This window comes from Chelonia mydas, chromosome 2 (genome assembly GCF_015237465.2).
Source record: "Chelonia mydas isolate rCheMyd1 chromosome 2, rCheMyd1.pri.v2, whole genome shotgun sequence".
Classification (NCBI taxonomy): domain Eukaryota; kingdom Metazoa; phylum Chordata; order Testudines; family Cheloniidae; genus Chelonia; species Chelonia mydas.
Genome location: NC_057850.1, coordinates 35,365,090 through 35,384,358, shown reverse-complemented (window position 1 = coordinate 35,384,358; position 19,269 = coordinate 35,365,090). Strand labels below are relative to the sequence as shown.

Genomic DNA, 19,269 nt, shown 5'->3' with positions numbered 1-19,269 from the left:
CACAACAAATCCTGTATCTTGGCATGGAGGGTTAGACTAGATGACCCTTGTGGTCCCTTCTAACCTTATGTTTCTATGAACTGCAGTCTTATAAAGTTTGGTAATGCCCCGAAATGTAATTCTGAAAACATGCTTTTTGGATATGACATATTCATTCTTCTCCAATGACTTACATATCATGTTTAAGGCTAAGATTTTGTCACAAATATTTTTAGTAAAATTCATGGACAGGTCATGGGCAATTATGAAAAATTCACAGAAGCCATGACCTGTCCCTGACCATTACTAAAAATATCCATGACAAAATGAAGAGCCTGCGCAGGTGCTGGAGGGCTGGGAGCTCCTGGGGTCCCCACCACCCGTGGGGGCCTGGAGCTCCAGGGTCCCTGTCCACTGGTGGCTCTGAGCTCTGGGGGTCCCGCTCTGGCATCTGCGGAGGCGGAGAGCTCTGGGGGTCCCCCAGTGACCCACAGTAACCGGGAGTGGCAGAGGGTCCTGCCTGCCACTTATGGTGGCTGTGAGCTGCGGGCAGTTCCCGCCGCCTGGGGTGGCGGGAGTACCCTGCAGCTTACTGCCTCTGCAGGGGATCCTGCAGCTCCCAGCCAGCCCTGGCTGAAATCCTGGTGGTCTTTGGAAGTTACAGATTCTGTGACTTCTGTGACTAAATCGCAGTCTTAATCATGTTCACTCAGTTAGTCATTCAAGTCAGAAAAGGTTTCACTAGCTACCAGGACTGTGGACTCTGTGATGGATTTCCCCCAGCTGGGGTGCCACCTGCAATGAGGCCCCATCAGCCTGGGCTCCCTATACACTGTACTGCTGTGAGCAGCCTGCCAAGCCCTCTCCTAGGCTCCAGCACACATAGAGGTAGGGACACACCCAGTTCTTTAACCAGCCCCTGCACGGGGAGGCATAGCTAAGGCACCTCCCATTTCCTAAGGCACACATCTCCCCTTAAGTGTAAACCCCAAATTATACTGTCTTTTATTTCACAGAGATCTGTATGGCATAAGCTCATGACATTCGCCCCCTCCCTCAATGTGGAAAAGAAGCAGAAAGCTGTTGCATATCTAAGTTATGACTCCCACACACTGGTTTTAGACAAAGCCAAAATGAGTTTATTAACTACAAAAGTGATTATAATGGATAGCAAACATATTAAAACAGATTACCTAGCAAACAAACAAAATACGCAAACTAAGCTTAGTATACTAAAGGGATTGGATATGAGTAGCAAATGCTCACCCTAAATGATGATTCAAGCAGGCTGCAGAGATTCTTGAGGGGCCAGCTGCACTTGCTTACAGCTTAAAAAACCCTAGGTGTTCCTTTCTCAGGTTAAAAATCCCTTTTAGCCTGGGTCCAGCACTTCCCTCCAGTTTAGTCTTTGTTCCTCAGGTGTTCCCAGGAGCCTCTTTGGGTAGGGAGTCAGTGAAGAACCACGATGATGTCACTCCCCTGGCTTAAGTAGCTTTTGCATATGGCAGGAACCCTTTGTCTCACGCCTGGTCGGTGGAAAAACACTGGTATTCCGAGATGGAGTCCAGTACCAGGTGACCTGATAGTGTCATAGCAGCCATGGGTCAGAGGCTGTTTACAGTGTCCTCAGGAAGAGAGATTAGCTGCTTCTAAGGCCTATTGTTTTCTCCTAATGGCCCTTTAACCTGGATGGGCCCTTCCCAGCCAGCCATCTAGACTGACAATCTTTTGCCTAGTTGGTGTTCCCCAGGTGTAAACACATTTGTAATACAGATATATAGTCAATATTCCTAACTTCAGATGCAAAAATGATACATGGGTACAAATAGGATAATGATATTACAGTAAACCTTTCAAATGATATCTCACATGATCTATCTTGCATAAAATACATCAGAATTATGCCATAATCATACCATAATAATATCACTGTGAAGAATATGGGGTGCAGTGTCACAGGCTCATTCTAACACAGCCAACCAAAAAGAAACTTGTATGCGTTTGATGTGTAAAGCAGAATAACTTAGTTTTGCTTTTGTTCAATTTGGTACTGTATTACCTGCAGTAAGATAAAGAGAGATGTCTTGGAAGAAACATAGGAAACACATACAGTATTTACACCAGTAAGTTGCCATATTTACAGAGTTATTTTGATCCCTATCACTTCTCTTTTTAAAAATGGATTGTGATTTTGGGTAATTTATTCCTATTAGACCTGACCCAGAGATTACTGAAGCCAATGAGAGTATTTTCATTGACTTCAATAGACTTTGGAGGAGGCCAGTTATTCCTTGAGGCAATTTTTAAGTTTTAGACTGGATAATCATATAGCATGGTGTGTATTTTGTTTTCAACACACAAATGTAATAAGTCATAATGAAAGACAATATTCACCCTAAACTGGGATGATTTGTTAATAAATTATATTCTAGGACACTTAATTAGTGCTATTCCTTACATTAAAATAGAGCCAAGATAGAATTGAAGGATAGAGGCAATGATCCATTTATATTCTGTAAGGCTGTCAGTCTTGAGAGTCCACCCTAGGTCTGTCACAACATAGCTGTCACATACACCATACTAATGGAGTTTGAACTGGTTTCAGAGTGGAGAATGACTCCCTTTTTGCACTTACATAATACATACCTTCCTTTATAAAACATCTTGAAATATACATATGAAAAGTGCTAAATAAGAACTTATTATTATTATTATTATTTATTATTTATTATTATTCCTTGGGAATAATTTATTTGTGAACATGTTTCATTTTCAATAGTGCCCGATAAACCTGAGATTGATTTTTTTTTGCCTTGTTGGCATTTATTCTAGTTGCTCAGATTAAAAAGGGGTAATTTTACGGGGCACAGGTAAGAAAAGATAGAAATCTACGTCTTCAGAGCTCTGATGTGTGATTCCAGAATTGCATCTTCAATGGGCTATAAAGGAAAAAACCATCAGAATTACTAAATAATACCACACTTGCAAAACTTACAAGAAGTTTTAAAGTCTGCAGCCACCATTTACAGTAGTATCTTATACATTGATTCCAGTGAGGGATCTGAACCTTTCAAACTTTTTCTGTTTCTGGGGCTAATGAGAGACATTTTAAATAAACACTCAGTTTGGTCTGACTACTTCACAAAACTTACCAATTCCAGGCAGTATTTTTGCACATCGCTCTGTTCAGACAGACACTTTATTTCCTCCATCCTACCTAAAAACATTAATGTCAAAAGGGAATTTTTTTAAGTGAAAATTTTCTTGTCTTGTTAAAATAACACCCCCCAAAAAAACCACCAAACCCCCAAAAAAACACTTACTCTACACTTGATATTTTGATGATTCTTTAAAAGTTAATAAAAACATTTTATTTTCATAATTAAAAATGCATATCTTGTCTCTAGAATATTTAACATAACATTCTAAAATATATTAAAACAGCCCTGTTAATTGCAATTATAAAAACATATAAAAGTAATATTCTAATAATTAATTAGCAAGATATGCTCATGTCTAATAAAATATTGCTTACTGAAAATCACTGCAGCGCTTCACAGCCAGACTGGCTGTGACCCTTCTTTCATGAGAAAGAGACACTGTCAGTTTGCCTCCTGGGTGAAGGATTCTGGATGTTTCTTTGTACTCCAAGATATACCAATCCTTTGTCTTTATTCATAAATCAGACACCCCCTGCTGTTTTTCTTCCTGTAGATTTCCTCTCTTGTATATTGCACAATATCTAAACATGCAGCTGACTCAGTATGCAAATAGGCATGCACTGTGAGGCATACAATACATGAAAGACCAGACAGGGAAATAGGTATCAGTTACCTCTTGCCTGAAAGTAACATTTCTGAGGTATGTCACCTCCTGGTGACCTGTCTTAATTCTACGACTTTAAGAACATAATTTTCAGTATAGATATATAACACCTTAAATATTATCCATACACACATTTCACAATGATTACGGTGACCAGTAGGCTACTGCCTCTTAGTGTAGACCTCACATGCTGCCTTCAGTGAACTATTATGCAGCTATCTGACCCAGAGGATCCATATAAAACCCTATTCAGATGATGTGTCCTCTGCAAATTGGCATAAAGGGGTCCCTGGGTCACAAAATAGCTTGGGGTTAAGGTGTGTTATAGTTTGGTTTTTGTGCTGGTGCCAGGGGGATGGAAGCATGTACCCCTGTCCATCTTCCACCCTGGTGTTATTATCAGTACCATATGGAAGGCTCTCTATTGGGTCTAGAACATCAGAGACAATATTACATGTTTCAGAGTAACAGCCGTGTTAGTCTGTATTCGCAAAAAGAAAAGGAGTACTTGTGGCACCTTAGAGACTAACCAATTTATTTGAGCATAAGCTTTCGTGAGCTACAGCTCACTTCATCGGATGCATACTGTGGAAACTGCAGAAGACATTATATACACAGAGACCATGAAACAATACCTCCTCCCACCCCACTCTCATGCTGGTAATAGCTTATCTAAAGTGATCACTCTCCTTACAATGTGTATGATAATCAAGATGGGCCATTTCCAGCACAAATCCAGGTTTTCTCATCCCCCCCCGCCCCCAACTCACTCTCCTGCTGGTAATAGCCCATCCAAAGTGGCCACTCTCTTTACAATGTGTATGATAATCAAGTTGGGCCATTTCCAGCACAAATCCAGGTTTTCTCACCCGCCCCCCCCCCTTTTTTTTTTCCAAAAAACCACACACACAAACTCACTCTCCTGCTGGTAATAGCTTATCCAAAGTGACCACTCTCCGTACAATGTGCATGATAATCAAGATGGGCCATCTCCAGCACAAATCCAGGTTTTCTCACCCCCCCACCCCCATACACACACAAACTCACTCTCCTGCTGGTAATAGCTCAACCAAAGTGACCACTCTCCGTACAATGTGCATGATAATCAAGTTGGGCCATTTCCAGCACAAATCCAGGTTTCCCCCCTCCCCCCCCCACACAAACTCACTCTCCTGCTGGCAACAGCTCATCCAAACTGACCACTCTCCCCACAATGTGCACGACAATCAAGGTGGGCTATTTCCAGCATAAATCCAAGTTTAACCAGAATGTCGGGGGGGGGGAGTAGGAAAAAACAAGGGGAAATAGGCTACCTTGCATAATGACTTAGCCACTCCCAGTCTCTATTTAAGCCTAAATTAATAGTATCCAATTTGCAAATGAATTCCAATTCAGCAGTTTCTCGCTGGAGTCTGGATTTGAAGTTTTTTTGTTGTAAGATAGCAACCTGATTCTCTTTCCCTGTGGGTTAGGCTAGATTTTTATGGAAGGTCCCCTCAGGAGCTCTATAATTAGGGAATAATCAGATCCAGAATTGCCTTTAAGTCACATTTAAGTATTTTCCTTAATTACCCTGTTTACAGTACGTCCTTTATGAGTATGGAACCTGCTCCTTCACTCTCGCCCTGATTCTCTGGGTCTTCCCTAGCGGTAAATTGTTCTTTCTCCTTGTGTTAATCCAACCAATGGACTTCAAAAGAAAAGCAACAAACCACATGCATGGAAATTTAAAATTATTTACATAACCTATTAAACTAATCATAGTCAGTCTATCTTAAAGTTATACATTACAGTAAGAGTAGGCCTGGCTTTCCTTGCATTGATAACTTTCAGGTTCTTAACTGTGCTTAAAAATTGGTATATCATATAAACAATAACAATTAACATCTTTCTAATGCAATTACAGAATTAATTTAGTAACAAAACAAGTTAACTGTTATAACACTTAAAGAGTAAAAATTACATTTCCAAGAATTTCCAAGTTAAACAGCTTTATTTGAGCAATGAAGGGCTGAATTGTAGATTGTGGGCTTTGAGCTGGAGGGGAATGAGCATCAATCAAATATAGTGTTCAGTTCATACTCCTCAATGAAAATTCTCCACTGTAAAGTGGCATGCACTATGCACCAGGGGGGCACATCCTCTTCATGGGATCCCCAATCTGGCTATATACCCCTGATTCTATTACAATAGGGTTCTCCCCTACTGTGAAGGAGGGGGCTTAGGATCCACCCTAAGAGATATGTGAATAATCTCCATTCCCCTGAGTAGTGATTCTTCTTAGTCTCTATGTCTTGGTTTTACCCCTCAAAACTACTATTTTTTCTGCATCTTCCAGGAAGATTAATCGTCTCTTTCCTACCCATCAGAAACCTTGCACACATGTCAAGGACTGGTGGCAAGTAGGTTCAGTCTCATAGCTAGTGACCTATTGGATGATTGCAAACAGTCTGAGCTGACACACAGTTGTGACCATGTAATCATTTGTTAATATGTATTACTACAGAATGCTAAAAAATACGGATTTCCTTGTCCTCATTTCAAAAAGTACATTCTCTTTTATTAATGGGTGAGTATCACCGACACGTTAGGATACAGATTTGAACATTCCAATATCAGCAATAAAACAAGTTGGGCAGAGCTGTACTTACAAGATGCCAAAGAAGAAAGAGATAAGTGTGTGTAAGTAAAATTAAGCCAAACAGAGGCTAACACATTTATTTGTCATACATGACCTACATTTTAGGTCTAATTATGGATTTAGAATCTGCTTTTGCCAATTAAGCTCTAGCTATTTTAACAAGTGTTGTGCTTGCTGTGGTACAATTAAAATACGTCTTTTCCTCTGAATTTTCACAGCTATAATTTGTCTTGCAGGATGCAAACTATGCATATGAATCTGCCAAGCTCTAATAATGATTATCATTATCTTTTAGAAAATGTAGCATTCATTTAACATAATAGCTATAATTCATCTTCCAAGTGTTTATATATGAGTTTAGCTATATTGCAAACAAGAAAAAAACATAGCATAACTTCGGTATTTTGCAGCTGGATTTCACTCTTTCACTTTTGAACTATTACTTTATGGATTTCAAGGAAAATAGTTAATGTGCCACTAATTAATAACCATTACAATAATATACATATCTTTCTGTTCCAAGGATCCTGTATTGATTCTCCTTGTATTTATCTATATATTTTTGCCAAGTTATGTAGTCTGAAATGCATTTCATTTGGTTATTATTATTGCCTGAGCAGTTCTGACTTACAGTAATAACAATGGTATGTTTGTGACCATTCTTTTTTTGCAGGGTCCAAAAGAATCAGTGATAGTGAAGTCTCTGACTATGACTGTGATGATGGAATTGGTGTAGTTTCAGGTATGAATTTCTAAATGCATTCTTCTAGTTTCAGTAAAGAGCTTTCTTATTTATAATTTACTATGATTAATTTAATGTTGCTTTTCTCCTGGTAGAAAATAAATCAGCACTCAATACACATTTTTCTAACAAACACGCAGAATGCTGTGAGCTAGCTTTTCTTAATGCATTAACTACAAAAATGACTTGTAAAGGGGAAAAGCAATGATACCTTTTCCTTTTTGGCTTCTTTATAATGTATTTTGTCCAAAAGAATGAAAAAAGAGTTTTATTTTGTTGTGCTTTCTTTTTAACTCAGAATTCATGTTATCTGGAAGACTCTATGGTGAAATCATAGTGAAATAGTGAAAACACTGGAGTCAAGGGCTCAGAAAGCTGAACATTTGAGAGAGGAAGGGAATTTTAGCCATATGTTTTTAAAAGTGTATTTGTTTTTTTTAACAGGCATTTAATTTTGGTGTTTCATGAGTATTTAAGACAAAAAATGTTATTGGCAAAGATCCAGCCTCTTATAATAAGATGCAAAGAGCTCACAATATAGAACTCTTAGTTCTCCAAGACATCCATCAGTAAAACCAGAAGAGACTACGTTTTGCATTTCTGGATATTTCTAAGATAATAAATAGAAAAAAAAACAACAATTGTTTTTATAAAGAAAAAATAACAGTAATAAAACCCATACACTATCGTTCTGAGTCTTTAAACATCCCACAGAAACAAAAAGGGACATCCTGTGATAGGAAAAAAACCTTATGCCAGTCATGTTTAATTCTTTCTTTTGCAAGAGGCACCATTCTGGACTGGGGTGCGCTTTGTAGTTGTCTGGATTGTTAGCTCAGTCCCCAACATTTCTAGTTTTTTTCACACCTAATTCCCCCTTTTTGTTGCAGCCCACCTTTGGCCCCATATCTATCACTACCTTATGGTCGTAGGCCTTGTCTACAGTGGAGAAAGGAATTATGTTAGAAATCATTATTAACTAACACATCTAACTAACAGAATGTAAAACACAATTTAGTACCTAATGTGTTCACTAATTATGAGTAACTGGAGGGTCCTCATTACCATAACCAGATAATACATTTTAAAACTTGTCCTTGTCAACACTAGTTGCTACACATCATATTAGTTGACACATTTCTAACATGATGCATCTTCCTGGTCTACACAAGCCCTAAGAGGGAATTCTGCTGCATAGTAGACACATCCAGCTGGCAGTTGTGCCTTTGAAGAAGCATGTTTGATGGTGTAGGGATTGCAGCTGAGATATTGTTCCATGTGGCTGGCCCCTTTTTTATCTTTTGTCTCCTGGCTCCAATTCTGTCTCCTGAGAGGAGATTTCATTCTGGTTCCTTTGCATTCATGGGCAGGCATCAAACAGATAGTCCGACCTCCATAGTGAGCACCAGGCCTGAGCCAAGGTTCACAAAACTGTGTACAAGGAGGGTGATCTGAAAACAGTTGGTTTCATCCAAGTTTAACTGTGCCATAATTCATTTACATTCACCTTTCCAGGATGCAACCAGTCGTTGTTTCCACCTCCCCATAAGCTTCTGTATGTTTGAGAGTACAGGAAGGATAGTTGTAGGGTACTTCTCCTCACTCTGCAAGGTGTTCTTTAGGAGTTCCTTCACCCTTCTCCTTTCCTGGCACCATTCTCAGTGGCGAAAGAGGCCATAGATTTCCCCTGCCCTAAGCCTGTTTCCCAGATCACAAAGAAACTGTGGAGGAATCCTGGGAGAAACATGACTTGAAGATAGCTTTTCTTGTTGCCTCCTTGGACCTGGTGACTTTTTCTTCTCTTCTGCTTACCAATAATCTTATGGGCAGAAGAATTTTATGAAAAGCACAATTCCAAACTGAACAGTGCCTTATAGCCTGCCCCTTTTAGGAAAAAAGCTATTTAGGGAAGATCAAACCCTGTAGACTGTCCAGGATGAGAAAAATTCTGCTCATGAATGACCAAAGTATCATATTCCTCCTCCTAGCATAAAGAACACTCAGGTTGCTGTTAGTTTCCCTTCAAGTCTCACTAAAGACCAACGTTCCAAATATCTCATCATGAAATAATTCTCAGGAACAAATCAAAACCGGAAGAGTTTGCAGACCAAGCCATGGAGAGCTTTTGATCCCAGGGCTCTGAAACTTCCTCCTCTCCTTTTAAGAGAAGTTTTCTACTTCCCTTCTTCAGACAGCACTTGGTACAGATCTCAGAAGACCATTAGGTTCATTTGGTGAGTTCTTTAGATTAGTTTGTGGATTTAGTGAATATCCAGGTCTCTGCCCCGCTTGCCCCAATCTCTCTACCTAGAAAACAGTGAGGAGAGGAAGCAGCACCACAGTCCTTCTGACATATTCAATCCATAACAGAGAGACAGTGATTCTTGGAGATCTGATTGCTCCTAATTGCTGTGCCAAAGATGTCAGTAGGAGTTTATCTTAGTTTAGATCTGAAGTGGCTCAACTTCTAGTGTATGCTCAGTCATCACCATAGTAAGACCTGGGGGATTGCTCTTGCCGCTGTAGATTCTAAAGATGAATGCTTTCATATTCCCATTGCTCAGTTGCCTCAGAAATACCCCATTTAACTTGTGGGGAAAATCAGTCCATCTGGCCTAATGTCAGCACCCCAGTGCTCACAGACTCTCTCACTACTGTTTGACAATTGATGGACTTGCTGTGAAACACTTGGGCTTTATAATACAATGACAGAATCTAGCCAATTCTTTATTAGCTGCTAAAGCATGTGTTGACATCGCTTTAGGGGTAAGCCAATGCTTTCAGAAAAGAATTTTCAAAGGTGATAGTCCATGTCAGGAGACACCTGAATAATTCAGCCAAACACATACTAGAAATGTCATCCATAGATCTAGTAATTTGGGACACAAAAATCTGCTAATATGCATCATGGTACCATGTTGGAGCAATGGAACCCAAAGAATGATCTGCCAGCCACAATCTTACTCTCACCAGTGGTCAGGCAGTCCTTGTTGTGATTGGAAAGTCGTACTGCTGCACGATTTTCAGACAGTCCTAACACCATCCGATGCAAGCCTGCAGAGATGTGTAGCTGTCTGGTCCTAGTTACATGAAGACACTTGGTCCCATCAGGAGAAGTGTCTCCAAGTCAGCCTACTGGAACACGAGGCAGTGGGGTTTGCCTTTCAAACCTTCAGAAATGAAATCCTGAATCTCATAGCCCTGTTGTGTATGGACAACACCCACTGTAGTTACATATTTTAATAAGCAAGGGGGTATCAGCAGTAGAAGACTGATACAGGAAGCATTGACCCTAGTTCTGTGTGCAGAAGATCACCTGCTGTTCAACATGGCAATGCAATGGGCAGACTTTCTCGAGTTGCAGGTTAATCGGCTGAGCCAACAGGTACTGGGCATTGAATCTGCAGGACTTCCAATCAGTAAGCAATCAATGGATCACCCCAGCAGTGGACCTCTTGTGACCACCAAGATCCCTAGATTCTTTGATCGGTACATGAAATCTCAAACCTGGGCAAAGCAAACCTTCTCTCTCAACTAAAGAGGCCTGCTGATGTATGCTGTTTCTCTTTTCGCCATGAAGGAAAGAGAGTCCTGTAAAGGACAAGATGGACAAAGGAGTTCTCATTCTAATAAACCCCAGACTGCCCTTACTGGTCAAAGGATTCAAGGCTGCTGATGCTCTCACCCACAGATCTGATTTTTCTCCAGGAAAGTAGAAACACAGGTCTACTTTTGCATGAACTGGAGTCATACAGTGCGCCGGGCAAACTGCATGTAAACGTCTGGCTTATGAAAGGAAAGACCTGAAACTAAAGGGGCTTCAGACAGGTTACTATAGTCCAGATAAATATCCCCCTCTAGAATTTACCACAAAAGTTGGGATAAGTTTTATTGGTGTGTAGGAATAGATTGGAGAATGAATCTGAAATCCTGTTCCATTTCCTGTGCCGTTTCCATTTACCAGAGGTTTATACTCTTAGTGAACAGACGTCTGAGGACAGTGAAATTATTTCAGCAAAGCCTCATTCTATAGAACCAGTGGTTAACTTAGTTTTTCATAGGGTGTTTTCCTCTCTTCAAGTCATTAGTAGTGTTAGTTCCCTTCTTTTGGTTTTCTGTTAAGCTGTCTGTTACTTCTATTCTTGGGGGCCATTACTTCAATTATGAATATACGGGAGCTAGCTGCTTTCCTGATCATGCATAATGACAAGGTATGCCTCAGAGAGTTACAAGATTTACTCCTGAAATTAGCTCTAGATTCCTCTGAAATCAAGCCATTAATCTCCCTTCCTTTTGCTTTCAGCCAGCATCCCCAAAGGAGCCCTTATAGCATACACTAGGCCAGAGGTTCTCAAACTGTGGTCCGTGGACCACCAGTGGTCCACGAGCTCCGTTCAGGTGGTCTGTGGATAGTTCCCTCTAAGGTGCGCGCCTGGGCAGCCATCTGCCTAATTAGTGGAGCTGCGCAGGCGTGGCTCCAGTAATTAGGTGCCTGGACCCTGGAGAAGACGGACACGTAAGGTGAGGTCGTGGCCTTGGGGGAATATGGGGTAGGTGGGAGAGGGCAGTGGGGTGAGAAGAGGGGATGGGGGAATTTTGGGACATGCAGGGCTGTGGTGGCCAGACTTTCCCAACCTCCTGGGCTGCGGCTGCCGTGGAGAGATGGTCCTCCTTCCCAGCCTCAGCTCCGTGTCTGCTGTGGCAGGGGAGAGACCCCCCTCCTTCCCAGCCCAGCTCGGGGGCTGCTGCAGTGGGGGAGACCCCCCTCCTTCCCAGCCCCAGCTCGGGGGCTGCTGTGGCAGGGGAGAGAGGGCACATCTATCGCATTAGAAAGGTAAGACTACTGATTTTAAAATATGAGTTGTGTGCTTTTATTTGTAGAACAAAAAACATTAATTATTTAGGGGTTTTTTTAAATATAGTGCTTTTATCCAAAGCGCTTTACAGTAGTTAGCTAACGGTACAAACAACATTTGGAAAGATCATTAGGTGGTCGGCTGAGACCCTTGGCAATTTTCAAGTGGTCTGCCAAAAAAAAAGTTTGAGAACCACTACACTAGGCATAGTGTTATAGCTGTTACATTCTGTTATAGCTGTTGCATTCTGTTCACACAGAACTCCAGACCTTTGGAAATCAGATTTCCTATATGTACTCCTCAAGGGCCAAAGGCGGGAAATGCTATATTTCAGTCATAACTAGAATGGTTAGTCTGTTGTATCAAGTAATTAGACTGAAGTTTGTCCTTATGGAGTCAAAAGTCAGTCAGAGGGATGAGTGCCTCCTGGCCAGAAAGAGTCTGCTTTTGTGGATGAGATTTGCCAAGCAGCACTTTCATGCTTCATTCAGAGGAGATGTTTGTGTGCCTACAGACATAGCTGCTAGACTAAAGGCTAGATTTTCAAAGGTATGTAAGTGCCTAAAAATGGGAGTTAGATCCTAACCTGCTTAGATATCTTTGAATATCACAAAAGATGCCCCTCTGCATCTTAGGGCACCTAAATACATTTGAAAATTTGGCCCTGAGAGTTTTAGTGTTGTGTCGGGGACACGGGGAGCCAGCTGCAACTCCCTGAGCCCCAGTTACTTGGCTCCAGTGCAAGTTACATCTCCAAGGAAACAGTCTGCCCCATTCAGGCCATGACAGTCTCCTCCCTCTCTATTCCCCACGAGCCGGAGGGGCAGCTGGTGCAGGAAGCAGAGGAGCCACCTCTGTGATCTTTCAGCTACAAAAGGGGGGATTTTCCACTGGACATCTCTGGCCAGTTTAAATTCATTGTGTGGCACATAACAACCCTTTATTATTGCTTTGTGATTTATGTTTTGAGCACACCAGTTAATTTTATCCAGGCTGTGATTTTTTCAGAGTTCATTCAGTTCAATTACAGTAGTAATGGAAGGTGCTAAAAAAGTTATCAGTATGAGCTGAAAGATGGAGCAAAGAAGGATAGCTGGGTGTGAAAAATCTAGCTAAATAAGGGATAGAATTACTTATATTTAAATAGTCCAGTCCAAAATGGTGGGCCCCCCCACACTGGAAGAATTTCAGTTTGCAAGAAAGACCAAAGTCTCCTTTATTTAGCTTGTTTTCTTAATCCTTTTATGTTAGTTAAGAAGAGTACTATGACCGCATACTCTATGTGGTGAAAAGTGCATAATTTCATTTTGAAATCCTTCAACATAGTAGCAGTCCATTTTATAGTATTAAGAGTTTGGGAGGCAAAGTTGGGATCATACTTTTATCTCACCTAAATGAGTTTTTTTCTAGGTGAGTGGATAGCATTTGTGATTTCCTCCCTTCTTTTGTACATTATTTGAAAACAAGTTAACTCTTTCAAAACGTTAAACTATCCCTGTTGTTCATTTTGAGTGTTGATTCTTAAATAAAGCTGATAATGACTATTCATCTACTTCATCTGAATTTGTTCTGATCAGCCACTTATGATATCCTCTTTTTCCTGACACAGAGTAGCAGACAGTATGTTGAGCCATCATGTTCCATACAAGATTAATGAGATTGTTCTTAATTTCTTTCAGTTGTATGAGTCTCCTATTTAAGATAATGGGTTAAGAATCGATTGGCATTTTCTGTCCATTCTCTAAGACCTAAATGTCTTCATAGATTGTATGAAGTTTACCTTTATTTGACTTCTGTTTTGATATATGACTGTACAGCTGGAGAGTCTGCACAATTCTGTGGATGAGTTTCCTGCTCTTAACGGAGTTTGCAATATGCCTCAGCACATTTCTTTTGGGGCTTTTTAACTTTGATTTTTCTGCTACCTTGGTTGCATTGTAATTGGGGCTGGTTGTGTGGGTGGGAAAGGTATAATGTTCCTGTGGCCTTGAAAAAATCTATTTAATTGCCTCTCTTTTTCAGTACTGCTGTCACTCTGTGTACTTTCTTTTTAAATGTATTCCTTGTTGTCTTGTCTCATCATCCATATACATCTCTCATTTACGGTTCTTATACTCAGTTTGCAAACTCATCACAATGTCATCTTGATTTAAATATTTGCCTTCATTTCATCAAGTGTTACCTCTTATTTTTTGCTTCTTTTCCTCCTTATCCCAATTCTTTCATTTTGTGTTCTTGGTTTTTATTTAACAGCAGGTTTTATTTAACATGACAGCTCATTTTGCTCTTTGTTTCTTCTGTCATATAAATACGATATCGCCTCAAATAAGTTTGCTAACATCTGTCAAGTATTTGTCTTGATCCTTTCCATGGCAATTCTTGCTTATTTAAAGTATTGCACATGCAACCTAAGCCCCCCAGAAACCTTTAGGCTTTGACTTGTCATGTTTCCATACTTATGCTTAAGAAACAGTTATACTTGTCCATCCTCCACATGGATGATTTTCTTAACCTACTGTCCAAAATAATTTCCATTTGGCAAGACATTCTTCCACCTGTTAAGGACAAGAGCCTCCTGTGGGTTGCTCTATGTTTCATTTTTATTCAGATACCATATGTGAACATGAGAAAAGGCATGAGGCACCTTGTTGAGTCCATTATGCATCTACTTATTTTCTATCAAATGACAGTTGGTCTTTCATCTACTGTAGTTACTCCTTATATCATTTTAGATGCACTTCTTTAGCCATACCCACCTCTTAATATTTGTGTACCCTGTTACTGGTCTCATAAAATCATGGGACCTTGTGAGTAACCCATCCGTCTGGCTAAACTGGTTGTGACTAGAAATCAGTTATTGGCATGGGAGGCTCTTAAAGCAATTTTTAGTGCACATATGTAAGCAAAATTATATCCATTCATATCTGCTTGAAAATGAAATGGCAGGAACCTTGCAAATGATAATTCCTCGAACTGCCTTTTTAACTCCTTTTTCAATATGTTCACAAATGCTGATTCTGCCGCTGCCTATGGTAATTTGATCCACATATTTAATTACAAACTCTGTAAAGAAATTATTCTTAAACTCTCTTTATATTTGATCCTTTCTTAGTTTCCTGCCCTCTCTAGTTTTTGAGCATTACGAAGTTCAAAGATATCTGGTGAGAGCTGTTTACAAAGCTGTCTCTTTTGATGGTTTGCACCTTGTCAAGGTTCCTCCCCCACTCTGAACTCTAGGGTACAGATGTGGGGACCTGCATGAAAAACCTCCTAAGCTTACTTTTACCAGCTTAGGTTAAAACTTCCCCAAGGTACAAATTAATTTTATCCTTTGTCCTTGGAATATCCACTGCCACCACCAAACTCTAACTGGGTTTACTGGGAAACGCAGTTTGGACATGTCTTTCCCCCGAAAATCCTCCCAACCCTTGCACCCCACTTCCTGGGAAAGGTTTGGTAAAAATCCTCACCAATTTGCATAGGTGACCACAGACCCAAACCCTTGGATCTGAGAACAATGAAAAAGCATTCAGTTTTCTTACAAGAAGACTTTTAATAGAAATAGAAGTAGATAGAAGTAAAGGAATCACCCCTGTAAAATCAGGATGGTAGATACCTTACAGGGTAATTAGATTCAAAACATAGAGAATCCCTCTAGGCAAAACCTTAAGTTACAAAAAAGACACACAGACAGAAATAGTCATTCTATTCAGCACAATTCTTTTCTCAGCCATTTAAAGAAATCATAATCTAACGCATACCTAGCTAGATTACTTACTAAAAGTTCTAAGACTCCATTCCTGGTCTATCCCCATCAAAAGCAGCATATAGACAGACCCACAGACCCTTTGTTTCTCTCCCTCCTCCCAGCTTTTGAAAGTATCTTGTCTCCTCATTGGTCATTTTGGTCAGGTGCCAGCGAGGTTACCTTTAGCTTCTTAACCCTTTACAGGTGAGAGGATTTTTCCTCTGGCCAGGAGGGATTTTAAAGGGGTTTACCCTTCCCTTTATATTTATGACACACCTGTAGTCATATTTAGACAAATATGTATTCTTCAGTTTATTAAGGAAAGTGTTGCTTTATCCTGTACCTCAACAAGAAAAGCATATCTTTCATAACAATCAAAGAAAATATTTATAAATCAGACTTGGAAAAATTATTGCACTTCAGAAATCTTTTTCAAATTACTTTTTCTGCCTGTTTATCTATTCTGAGCTACCTACCCCAGAGAGGGCTACAGCAATTAAAATAACAAATGTTGTTATAGTGGTTTTTGGTAATTTTTTCCCTTCATATGCAATACATATAATATAGAGTTCACGCTTGGGAAACTGGAAACACTGGGCCAGATTCTCTGCTGCATCCAGTCTCTGCTGGGTGCAGTGTGGGAGTAGCTACAGAGAAGCCACTTGCAGCTCCCTGAGTCTCAGATTAGCTGTTCATTGGTCCCGGTGTAGTTCAGAGCAGTCCTAAACTACACCAATTGATACTGGCCCTCAAGGAGCTGACTGGCATCAGACAATAGCTAGTGAATAGCATCTTGTCATGCCCCTCCTGTCTCTAGAAAGATTCCCATGCAGGGCAGAGATGGCAGAGAGGATGGTAAAGGAGCCCTCTATGCCTACTGTACATCAGCTGAAGTCTCTTCAATGGCAGGGGATTCTTAGCTGAGGACATTTGTCTAGTTTCTGGCTCTTTTGTGACATCAGAGTGTGGCAGAGAAGATGGATTGCAAAAGGGAATCTGGACAATTTATGTGTGTTTCTCTCTCCACATCTGTATAATGTTTTTATTGGATAACGTCAATACAATGCCTTTTACATTGTGTTCTTCTGAAAGAATCTGAGAGTGCTTTATAATAAGATACTATTTAAATTATCCTAATATTAGAAGTGATTGAATGGAAAGCTAATACATTTTTCTTTAGCTCTATTTTAAATACCAAATCTGACTGGCACTGCAATTAGAAATATTAAGTAAGTTCAAAAAATTGTGGCACATGGTTGCTAAAGACCATCCCTCCCATGGTATTTTACAGTAGGGTGTATTTTGGACTAGATAAGTAACCTGCTTATGGAGGTCAGAATCAAGAAACAGGGACAAAAGATGAGTTATTTATAATGGCTCTCAGCTATTAAGTGGCTTATAAATGTTTTAAACTCTATAATCAATACTACAGAATTTTATGGAGTGCCAGTGAAAGACAAGATACATTTTGAACATCTGTGTTCTGGACACTTTATATTCAGGAGTTCCTGCAAGTAGAGGATTGTGTTAGTTCAGTCTTGAGAAGACAGCAGCATTTATCAGGGACACTAAGTATTTTTCACTGTGTAAAAGATAATGAGATGCTTGAGGAGCAAAATGAGAATACAAATGAGGTATTACTCAGCAGGTGTTCAGAATTATCTAGATTAGCAAAAGTAAGAACAGGTAAAACTCTTCTCTAGCTCACAAAACTACTCTGTTTCCAAAAGAAAATGAAAACCACTTTTTTCTCTTTTCCTCCCTTTTTTAAAAACCTATCTTGTCCTTTTGTTCAAAAAATTGGCTTCCTTTCTTTTTAACATTGCATCCTTCTCTGTAATTGAAGCAAAAGGTTTGTTTTCTAGTAGCATTTGATTTTCAGTAGTTACCTTAGACATGTTAAATTGCTGACAATGAGGTCTGAGTTTTCATATGTGGGTTCTGTAGGGAAATTACTTTGCAGCTATAAAACACTAGAGTGCTTTGGTCACTGCTTGAAACCAAGTGCAGTTTGAAAGTTATTTTAAAGCAAAATATAAATGTACAGAATGGATGCAGTCTTGGGCCCATTGATGTCAATTGGAGTTTTGCCTCTGACTTCAGTGGGGCCAAGATTTCAAATTAGATCTCTGGTTTGTCCCTGAGTAAGAGCCTTTATCACTCAGAAAGCCCAATAATTACCAATACAAACATTTCGCTAATTCTTAGAGTCCATGTCCATAATCTAATACTGTTCTATGTGAATTCTTGGGCTGGTCTCGATGGAGGTAACTCACCTCTGTGTAAAGGGCCAGTCCGAGCCTATATCCTACTTAAACCGCCCAAAATACTTCTGAAGTGAAAAGTAAATGGTGCAGAGGTCATATGCTGGATTTTTATACTTGGGTGAGTTTCATCTTATATTCTTCATATGAAACAAGAGTGACTTTTAAATGTCTTTCATTCACAACTCTCAAAATGCAGTTATTAACACAGTATATGTTGGTGTAATGATTAATATTTATTTTATTATTACTCAGCAGTTATTGGATACACAGTTAATATTTATTGCTTACAATTACTTGTTTAGTACTTATCAGTTTCTGAATAAATCTTATCTGCAGATTTTAACAACACATAATTCATGGGTATATAATTATGCTAAGCTTTTGATTCAAAATGGGCTTTATGTTTTCCATAAGAGTATCAGCTTTTTTATGTGTTTGCATCTGTGAAGCAAAAGGCTTAGAGAGTCCAGAAAGGGAAATTACTAAAGTATCAATAGACTAAAGTCTTTATAACTTACAAGTCCCATAAAAATTGTTTTAGAAATCAGTCTATGGCCAGAGTAACTTATCATCTATAACCAATACCTTTTCTTGTCTCTAAGTCAGAAATAACTGGTTTTCCAGATTCATGTGTCTGTCTATTATTGAGAGAGGCAGAAACAATGTAACTAACTTTCTTTGTGATGTTTCAGCAAGCTTAAATTGTCATCCACAAACTGTCAGCTAATCTTCTTGGCTAATGAAGCTGCGATGCTTCTTCAAGAGAGTTCTTGCTTCTTTCTTGAATAGTTTGTCCTTTATGGGTTCTCCCTGGAGACTGGTTACCTCAACAAGCAATTCCCCAGAAATTAATTTCAGGTTGTCTTGGCTGCAGATTCTGGATTTTACTATCTTGAGCAGTTTAGTATCATCTGCAAATTTTGCCACCTCACTGTTTACCCCTTTCTCCAGATAATTTATGAATAAGTTGAATAGGATTGGTCCTAGGACTGACCCTTGGGGAACACCACTAGTTACCCCTCTCCATTCTGAAAATTTACCATTTATTCCTACCCTTTGTTCCCTGTCTTTTAACCAGTTCTCAATCCATGAAAGGATCTTCCCTCCTATCCCATGACAACTTAATTTACCTAAGAGCCTTTGGTGAGGGACCTTGTCAAAGGCTTTCTGGAAATCTAAGTACACTATGTCCACTGGATCCTCCTTGTCCA

At 39.7% G+C, this 19,269-nt stretch overlaps 1 protein-coding gene across 36 annotated transcripts in view; it reads left to right on the top strand.

Moving 5' to 3' along the window:
- The window catches only part of RIMS2 (regulating synaptic membrane exocytosis 2), a 728,605-nt gene that overhangs the window by 461,736 nt on the left and 247,600 nt on the right, over positions 1 to 19,269 (top strand). For all 36 annotated transcript variants that reach the window (XM_043539203.1, XM_043539200.1, XM_043539204.1 and 33 more), the window contains one exon: positions 7,119 to 7,187. In XM_043539203.1, coding sequence (XP_043395138.1) covers positions 7,119 to 7,187 — 69 coding nt within the window. The remainder of the gene's footprint in view (positions 1 to 7,118; positions 7,188 to 19,269) is intronic.